Source organism: Rana temporaria, chromosome 8, assembly GCF_905171775.1.
Source record: "Rana temporaria chromosome 8, aRanTem1.1, whole genome shotgun sequence".
Taxonomy (NCBI): Eukaryota; Metazoa; Chordata; class Amphibia; order Anura; family Ranidae; genus Rana; species Rana temporaria.
The window spans coordinates 171,703,341-171,713,020 of record NC_053496.1 but is presented as its reverse complement, the minus strand read 5'-3'; the positions used below and the strand labels follow the sequence as shown (position 1 = coordinate 171,713,020).

Sequence of the window (9,680 nt, the reverse complement as noted above, 5' to 3'; positions counted from 1 at the left end):
GTCCGGAAGAATTTCTGGTGGTTGGATCTATGCACGTCAAGAATAATTTCTGGCGGTTGGATGTATGCAGTTTCCATGAATAATTTATGGTGGTTGGACCTATGCAAACTGGTTCCGTTGACGTCAGGAATTCATTCCACTGGTTGGATCTGTCAAAACTGGTTCTATTGACATTGGGAATTCATTTGCATTGGTTGGATATACGAAAACTGGGTTTTGTTGAACTCTGGAATTTATTTTCGCTGGTTGGATCTATGAAAACTAGTTCTTTTCACATTGGGAATTCATTTCCACTGGTTGGATCCATGAAAACTGGTTCTATTGATATTGGTAATATATTTCCACTTGTTGGATCCATGAAAACTGGTTCTATTGATATTGGTAATATATTTCCACTTGTTGGATCCATGAAAACTGGTTCTATTGATATTGGTAATATATTTTCACTTGTTGGATCCATGAAAACTGGTTCTATTGATATTGGTAATATATTTCCACTTGTTGGATCCATGAAAACTGGTTCGGTTGACGTCGGGAATTCATTTTCGCTGGTTGGATCTACGAAAACTGGTTTCGTTTAACTCTGAAAATAATTTCCACTGGTTGGATCCATGAAAACTGGTTCTATGGACACCAGAAAATGTATTTGCCAATCACTTGAATAGGGAAAACATTTAGAAAAGAATAAAAATAAGGGAGTTTTGGGACTTTAAATGAGGCTGCCGACATGGTGTAGGCTGGTTGGAAAAAATATACATATTTATTTATCAGTAAAAAATTTAAAACATATCACAGACAACAAGAGTCACCTTCAGGAAACAATATTGAGGTACATATCGTTTCCACATATTCATAAACACATATGGTATGTGCCCATGCAATACGGCATTGGAGGTACAACAGTGCATACATAGTCCAGCGCCATCAGGTGGTCAGTGTTAGTAGATAGATGGGTACATTCAAAATGAGAATATATATATACACACACACAATCGTTTCCATCTCTTTGGGAGCTGCAATGCTCCCGGCGCGCCCCCCATTGGGGCGGTGTGTGTTGCGGCGGAGGGTTTGGCGCGCACGGAGTGTCGCGTCACACATCCCGCCTAGCGTCTGACGTCAGGCTCTGGCGTCGTGGCGCTGAGCGTGTGTCTTTCATCCCCGCTGGCCAGCTAGGAGGTGAGCTCCGTCTGTGGGTGGGTTTCTCCACCCACGTCGGGGTCCCTCCCTGTTTGAGCGTGATGTTGGCGACGGCTAGCGTGCACCCATGTGGGCGGCTATATTTGAGTTCTCCCCACAACACAGTTCAGCTGTCACATCTCGGAGACATCACAGCACACTACCTCACTGCACCTTCCTCTCCCCCTGATTGGGATTAAAGGATGCCATAGAAGGGTATCTTGTCTACTTTATCTATCTGGGCTTATCTTTCCATGATATAGCATTTATACACTCTGATACACTGTTCTTATATCTATTTTGTAGAATCCTCCTTTGGCAATCATCACTTGCTTACCCCATGTTCCATATGAACACTAACACTACGCTTCTTATACTTGTGGGGGGACCATGTGGCATGTCCCACTGGTGTGTACCTTATGTCACCTCAGCTCCCATGACGGACTCAACTTTTGGCCTTGGCTCAATACTCACCATTCCTGCCACACTTCCATGTAAGTACTTCATATGGGCTTCACTGCCTCATCGTTTATCTATTTAACCAGGAACCGCATTTAATAACTACATTCTACTATACACTTTATAGATATCCCAAAGCATCAGCCCCTGATGAGTGTCTTAGATACACGAAACGCGTCGGGCAACTGGGACGCAGATGGAATTACCTTTCAATCTGCCAACATTGAACTTTTTTTACTGGTTACAACAATATAAGATTACACGTTTTTATTGTATTTATTAATTTTTTTGCCTCTTGCTGCCTATATGACAATTGTATATATAAATACTCATTTTGAATGTACCCATCCACCAACACTGACCACCTGATGGCGCTGGACTATGTATGCACTGTTGTACCTCCAATGCCGTATTGCATGGGCACACACCATATGTGTTTATGAATATGTGGGAATGATATATACCTCAATATTGTTTGCTGAAGGAGACTCTTGTTGTCTGTGATATGTTTTACATTTTTTACTGAAAAATAAATATGTAAATTTTTTCCAACCAGCCGACACCATGTCTGCAGCCTCATTTAAAGTCCCAAAACTCCCTTATTTTTATTCTTTCAGAATTAGGGATGGAGGCGCCTCATTTAAAGTCCCACCCTGTAGTTAGGAGGGTCTTGGAAGTCAGGCTAGGAAGACTCAAGTCTTGGTTGAAATCTATTAGAACAGTCCAATCCCTAGCAGACTTCAAAATGTATTTACTCATCTATAGTCATCTATTTCCCACTATCTGAAATCCGTAGTTTGGGCCGCAGCACAGATGAAGTCATTCGGCTTGTTGCTCCCTGATATGAATCTTCTCATGTTTGACCAGATGCGACCTAGTGAAGAACCATTTCCCGCAGTCTTTGCACGGATACCGCTTATCTCCGGTGTGATACCGCTGGTGCTTTGTGAGTTCTGGGACGCTACGGAAATACTTGCCACAGGCAGAGCAGCCAAACGGTTTCTCTCCCGTGTGAATCCGAAGGTGCTTGACAAAATCGGGTTTTCGGATGAAAGGCTTGTCGCAATAGGAACAAGTGAAGGGCTTTTGGTCTGCGTGGATCTTCCGGTGGCGGTTACACTCTGAAATGCTGACAAAACTCTTCCCACATTCGGGGCAGGAATAGGGCTTCTCCCCGGTGTGTGTTCTCTCATGCACAACGCGTTCGGAGAGACTGGTAAAGCCTTTGCCACACTGCAAGCAAACGTACGGTCTTTCCCCGCTGTGAATCCTCTTATGCGTCACCAGGCTGGAGCTGTGGCTGAAGCTCTTTCCGCACTCGGTACAAGTATACGGCCTCTCTCCAGAGTGGATCCTCTGGTGTGTCACCAGACTTGTTTTCAGACCAAAGCATCTGCCACAATCGGGGCAGGCATGCGGTTTCAACCCAACATGGACCTTCTTGTGCTGCTTGAGCGACGACTCTGAGCTGAAGCATTTCTTGCACTCTGGGCAGGTGTGATCCTTGAACCCTGTGTGGACAACCTCGTGGGCCTTAAGCGTGGAATTCCTGGTGAAGCTTTTCCCACATTCGGAACACGAATACAGCCCGCTCTCCTCATGGACTTTTCGGTGCATATTAAGAGTCGATCGGACGGTAAAGCGTTTACCACAATCGGGGCAGGGGAAAGGTTTGTCGCCAGTGTGTGTCCTAAAGTGTGCATCTCGGACGCTTTTAAATGTGAAGGCCTTTTCGCATTCGGAGCACGTATAGGGCTTCTCTCCCGTGTGAAGACGCTGGTGAACTTTCACTGTCGCGCGGGCAGTAAAACACTTCCCACACTCCGAGCAGGCATAGGGCTTCTCCCCTGTGTGAATTTGCTGATGGCTGACAAGCATCGAGTGATCTATGAAACACTCTCCACACTGAGAGCAACAGAACGGTTTGTCTTGCAGTTGTTCCGGTGTCTGCTCTTCTTCACAAAGAACGTCTTCCTCGCTCGACTCCTCTTTCACAATTAAAGACATACACTGGGAGTATTTCTCAGATACAGAAACGTCTTTGATATCGTCATCAGAGAGAGGTTCCTCTTTGATGGAAGGGTCAGACTTTGGGTGATGTTCGTCATCACTTGGGAGAGCATCCTCTTTGATACGAGATCTGTGAGTGGGAGGAACAGAGTCCAGGTTATGTTCTTCATCACTCGAGGGTGGATTCTCTTTGATATGAGTGCGGAGAGTGGGAGGAACAGAGTGCGGATTTTGTTCTTCATCACTTGAGAGTGGCTCCTCCTTGATTTCGATAGCAAAATGTTCTTCATCCGAGAATGATTCTTCTTTAATTCGGACAGTTGTGTAATCCATTGTGTGATTTTTTTTGGTGGACCTGGTTAAAAAAAAAAAAAAAAAAAAAAAAAAAAGTTTAATAATTCGATTACTGGACCTTCCCCTCCCATTTTCTCCTTGGAGATGTCCCCCCCCCCCCCCAACTCAGAACAAGGAAGTCATGAATGGCCTTTTTGTCTTCTGGCCATCCTCCATCATGACATCCTTGCGTCTTAAATACTCCCACTCCTCCATGGAGAAATAGACTGTGACATCCTGACACCTTATAGGAACCTGACACACACAATGATACAGTCACCATCCAGACACACCCCTTGTCTGTTACTGGATAATGTCCCAGAATTCCCGGCACCGCTCACCTCTCCTGTCAGCAGATCAATGATATGGAACTTTCAGTCCTAGTTTACAGTGTTAAAGCGGAGCTCCACCCTAAAGTGGAACTCACGCTTATCGGAACCCTCCCCCTTCCGGTGTCACATTTGACACCTTTCAGGGGCAGGGGGGTGCAGATACCTGTCTAAAAACAGGTATTTGCACCCACTTCCGGCCACACAGCTTCAGGTTTTCTCCGGGCATGACGTCACCTCCCGTTGTGCTCTGGGAACACTCGGCTCCCAGAGCACAGCGGAAGCCAATCAGCGGCGCAGCACAATTCGCGCATGCGCCGTAGGGAACCAGGTAGTGAAGCCGGAGCGCTTCACTTCCTGGTTCCCTCACTGAGGATGGCGGGGGGAAGCAGCAGAGAGACGAGCGATCGCTCGTCCTCTGCTGCGGACGGCGCTGGACTCCAGGACAGGTAAGTGTCCTAATATTAAAAGTCAGCGGCTGCAGTATTTGTAGCTGCTGGCTTTTAATATTTTTTTTTCAGCGCACATGCGCTTTAATGGTAAAACACATATGAGGCCAATTAAAATGTCAACTGGTTAGCTAAAGTAAAGGCTACCCAAGGAGAAACTCCACCCATCAATCTGTGGCCCTCTGGGGTCATCAAGGTATCCTGCCCCATTGGTAACAACTTAAGGCTCCCCTTAGTCCTCCATGCCAGCTGATGTCATCACTTGGGAGAGCATCCTCCCAGGCAAAGACCAGGCCCTTCTTGACCACAATTTAAACTACCACACAAACAAAGATAGACCACAACCCTCCCCCGACTGGGCGGAGGGCAAGAGGCGCAGGAAGGTCTGGGTGGAGGGCAGGCGACGCAGGAAGTTCTGGGCGAAGGGCAGGCGGCGCAGGAAGGTCTGGACGGAGGGAAGGCGGCGCAGGAAGGTCTGGGCGGAGGGAAGGCGGTGCAGGAAGGTCTGGGCGGAGGGAAGGCGGCGCAGGAAGGTCTGGGCGGAGGGAAGGCGGCGCAGGAAGGTCTGAGCGGAGCGAAGGTGGCGCAGGAAGGTTTGGGCGGAGACGAGAAGGGTCTGAGCAGAGGGCAGGAGGCGCAACGGGTCTGGGCAGGAGGCGCGACGGGGCGGAGGCAAAGACCAGGCCCTTCTTGACCACAATTTAAACTACCACACAAAAGATAGACCACAACCTTCCCCCGACTGGGCGGAGGGCAGGAGGCGCGGGAAGGTCTGGGCGGAGGGCAGGTGGCGCAGGAAGGTCTGGGCAGAGACGGTTCTGAGCAGAGGGCGCAACGGGTCTGGGCGAAGGCGCGACCGGTCTGGCCGGAGGGCAGGAGACTCCCAACCTATCCAAATAACAAGTGGGTAATTAGTTGGTAGGACCACCCCAACAACCAATCACCCCCTGTTAACTGGCCAAGTGGGGCAGCTCCCACCCTCTGTCCAGAGGAAGGGTGGAGCGACGTGCTGGTGGCTGTTGGTATTACAAGTTAAGCATTACAAGTTAAACAGCAATTCTAATGTCATTTTTCACTATTTTTACTGCCATCTTCTTCCCTCCAATTAGAACCCCCAAACATTATATATATTTTTTATCCTAACACCCTAGAGAATAAAATGGCGATCGTTGCAATACTTTCTGTCACGCTGTATTTGCGCAGCGGTCTTACAAGCGCACTTTTTTGGGAAAAAATTACACTTTTTTTAATTAAAAAATAAGACAACAGTAAAGTTATCCCCATTTTTTTTAATATTATGAAAGATAATGTTACGCCGAGTAAATTCATACCCAACATGTCACGCTTCAAAATTGCGTCCACTCGTGGAATGCCGACAAATCTTCATAGGCGACGTTTAAAAAAATCTACAGGTTGCATGTTTTGTTACAGAGGAGGTCTAGGGCTAGAATTATTGCTCTCGCTCTACCAATCGCGGCGATACCTCACATGTGTGGTTTGAACACCGTTTACATATGCGGGCGCTGCTCACGTATGTGTTCGCTTCTGCGCGCAAGCTCGTCGGGACAGGGGTACGTTTTCTGGCTCCTAACTTTTTTAGCTGGCTCCTAGATTCCAAGCAAATTTGTCAAACCCTGATTGCTAGAATGTTTAGGTAGGCGATATGGGTCACTTGGTCATGGAGGCCCCACATCGCAGCTTACAAAACATAAAGGATCTGCTACTGATGACTTGTTGCCAGATACCACAGCATACCTTCAGAGGTCTAGTGGAGTCCATGCCTCGATGAGTCTGGGCTGTTTTGGTGGACCAAACGAGGACCTAGGGCTGGCGCTGACACCACGCCAGTAATGAGGAGCTGCAGGCAGGAGTTTTTAGGCAAAGCCGCAGCTTAGGCCTAGTCCGCGAGGCTCGGATGCCACGGACTCGCCTAAAAACTCCTGCCTGCAGCTCCTCACGACTTGTGTGTCCACCATGTCTTTAAAGCGGGAGTTCACCCATTTATGAATTTTTTTTTTATCCCCTTAGCTTCCTGCTCGTTCGGTCTAGGGGAATCGGCTATTTGTAGTAAAATATGAGCTGTACTTACCCGTTTTCGAGCTGCATCTTCTTCCGTCGCTTCCGGGTATGGGTCTTCGGGAATGGGCGTTCCTTCTTGATTGACATTCTTCCGAGAGGCTTCCGACGGTCGCATCCATCGCGTCACTCGTAGCCGAAAGAAGCCGAACGTCGGTGCGGCTCTATACTGCGCCTGCGCACCGACGTTCGGCTTCTTTCGGAAAATCGTGACGCGATGGATGCGACCGTCGGAAGCCTCTCGGAAGACTGTCAATCAAGAAGGAACGCCCATTCCCGAAGCCCATACCCGGAAGCGACGGAGAGGATGCATCTCGTAAACGGGTAAGTACTGCACATATTTTAAAATAAATAGCCGATTCCCCTAGAAAAAACGAGCAGGAATCTAAGGGGGAAAAGTGCCCTCTAAGGGTGAACCTCCGCTTTAACCACTTCCCACACGGTCAATAGTCTATTGACGTCCTGAAGGATTTCATGCCGGCGATCGGTGATGTGGGGGTGTCAGTCTGACACCCTGCATCTCTGATCTCGGTAAAGAGCCTCCGGCGGAGACTCTTTACCACGTGATCAGCTGTGTCCAACCACGGCTGATCACGATGTAAGCAGGAAGAGCCGTTGATCGGCTCTTCCTCACTTGTGTCTGACACCAGGGAGTGCCCCCCGGTGCTCAATAGAGCAAACATCAAAAAAAAAAATGAACACAATCGATGCCAATCAGTGCCCACAAATGGGCACTGACTGGCAACATGGGCACTGGCTGAAATGATGCCCAGCAATGCCATCAGTGCCACCCCTCAGTGTCCATCAGTGCCATCTCTTAGTGCCCATCTATGCCCAGTGCCCACCTATCAGTGCCCATCTGTACCACCCATAAGTACCCATGAGTGCCGCCCATGAGTGCCCATCAGTGCAGCATACCAGTGCCGCCTATCGGTGCCCATCAGTGCCGCCATATCAGTGCCCATAATTGAAAACTTACTTATTTACAAAATTAACAGAAAATTTACAAAATTAACAGACGCGAGTGAGGAAGAGCCATCAACAGCTCTTCCTGTTTACATCGTGATCAGCCGTGATTGGACACGGCTGATCACGTGGTATATATATATATATATATATATATATATATATTACAAGGAAAAATAAAAAAATATTTTTCTTAGCAGAGACCTTGAGAATAAAATGGCTAACATTTTAATTTTTTTATGTCACACGGTATTTGCACAGCGTTTTTTTAAACGCAATGTTTTGAGAAAAAAAAATACACTTACGCCATTTTATTCTCTATTGTCTCTGCTAAAAACAAAACAAAAAAAATTATACTTTTTCAGGGTTCCAAGTAATTTTCTAGCATAAAATACTGATTTAAACCGGTAAACAAAAAGTGCCAGAAAAGGCCGGGTCTTCCAAGTGGTTAAAGTGAACCTGTCACCTAGCCAACTCCGCCCCTTACGCACTTCACTTTGCACCAGAGCCCCTCCCACCGGGCGCCCCTAAACCTAAGCTAATCTTGACTTGGAGACCGGGGGAAGAGATGCATGCCGCCACATTCTGTGACGCGACACCTTGCTTTTTCTATGCCAGAGACACAAACAGCGCACCGCGGCACGCCAAGCACAGCCATGGCGAGGTCACTTTGCGTCTCCTGCGGCCATGGCACCGGTCACACCCTGCCACACATCATTCACTCCATAATAATAATAAATAAATGCTTCCCCCCCCCACAAATCACCTGACAATCCTCCAAAACCAGCAACAGGTCCCCAACAATGCCCTCACCAGCCCGGAACCCGACTCATTTCCACGTTTCCACTCGGGTTTCCATTGCTTCTGGCTGGACCGGAAGTCCCGGTGCATCACATCCGTTTTCCACCCAGGGATTATGCGTTCCAGCCGACTTCCGCTTCCTTTGTGAAACCTGTAGTTCCGAGAGTGGCCGGCAGGTGGCGGCGTCTGACAGCGCTGTGTTCAACTCTTGGAACTGAAGAGGGAGAATGGCTGCGTTGTGTAATTTGACCACAAGATGGCAGCAGCGGACAGCACAGAATTCATTACTAGAGAATAGGGGAGAAACTTGATAATGTGAATGAATATTGGGATCTCATTTTTTTTATTTATTTTTTTAAAGCAAAATTAAACCCAAAAGCAAAACATTGAAGAGGAACCGCAGTCTGCTCACACAATTTATAATAAAAACATCTTTACCATTCTGAAGCTTCCTCCCAACCGCTTTGCATATTATTTTATATATACTGGGCTAGATTCAGGTACCTTTTGCGCTTTTTTTACGGAGGCGCCCCCGCAAATTTTCTGCGCTACCCGCGATTCACGGAGCAGTAGCTCCGTAAATTGCGTGTGCGCCCCGGCAAAATGCCCGGCGTAAGCGCGCGCAATTTAAATGATCCCGTAGGGGGCGGGAATCATTTAAATTAGGCGCGTTCCCGCGCCGAGCGTAGAGCGCATGCTCCGTCGGGAAACTTTCCCGACGTGCATTGCGGTAAATGACGTCGCAAGGACTTCATTTGCTTCAAAGTGAACGTGAATGGCGTCCAGCGCCATTCACGATTCACTTACGCAAACTACGTAAATTTTAAATTTCGCAACGCGGGAACGACGGGTATACGTAACATTGGCTGCCCCTGCTAATAGCAGGGGCAGCCTTACGCGAAAACCGCCGTACGCAAACGACGTAAACTGCGTACAGGGGGCTCGCGTAACGTTGTGAATCGGCGTTAGTATGCAATTTGCATACTATACGCTGAGCACAACGGGAACGCCACCTAGCGGCCAACGTAAGAATGCAGCCTAAGATATGCGGGCATAAGAGCCTTATGCCGCGCATATCTTA

General features: G+C 47.9%; 1 protein-coding gene across 1 annotated transcript; it reads right to left on the bottom strand.

Annotated features, from left to right (window-relative positions):
- Positions 1 to 2,254: 2,254 nt before the first annotated feature.
- On the bottom strand, positions 2,255 to 8,785 carry LOC120909379 (zinc finger protein OZF-like). The gene is made up of 2 exons (XM_040321138.1): positions 8,612 to 8,785; positions 2,255 to 4,000 (listed from the first exon to the last, which is right to left on the bottom strand). Exons 1-2 carry the CDS (start codon positions 8,629 to 8,631, stop codon positions 2,455 to 2,457), a joined length of 1,566 nt encoding a protein of 521 aa, XP_040177072.1. The 5' UTR covers positions 8,632 to 8,785; the 3' UTR covers positions 2,255 to 2,454.
- Between the last annotated feature and the right edge of the window lie 895 nt (positions 8,786 to 9,680).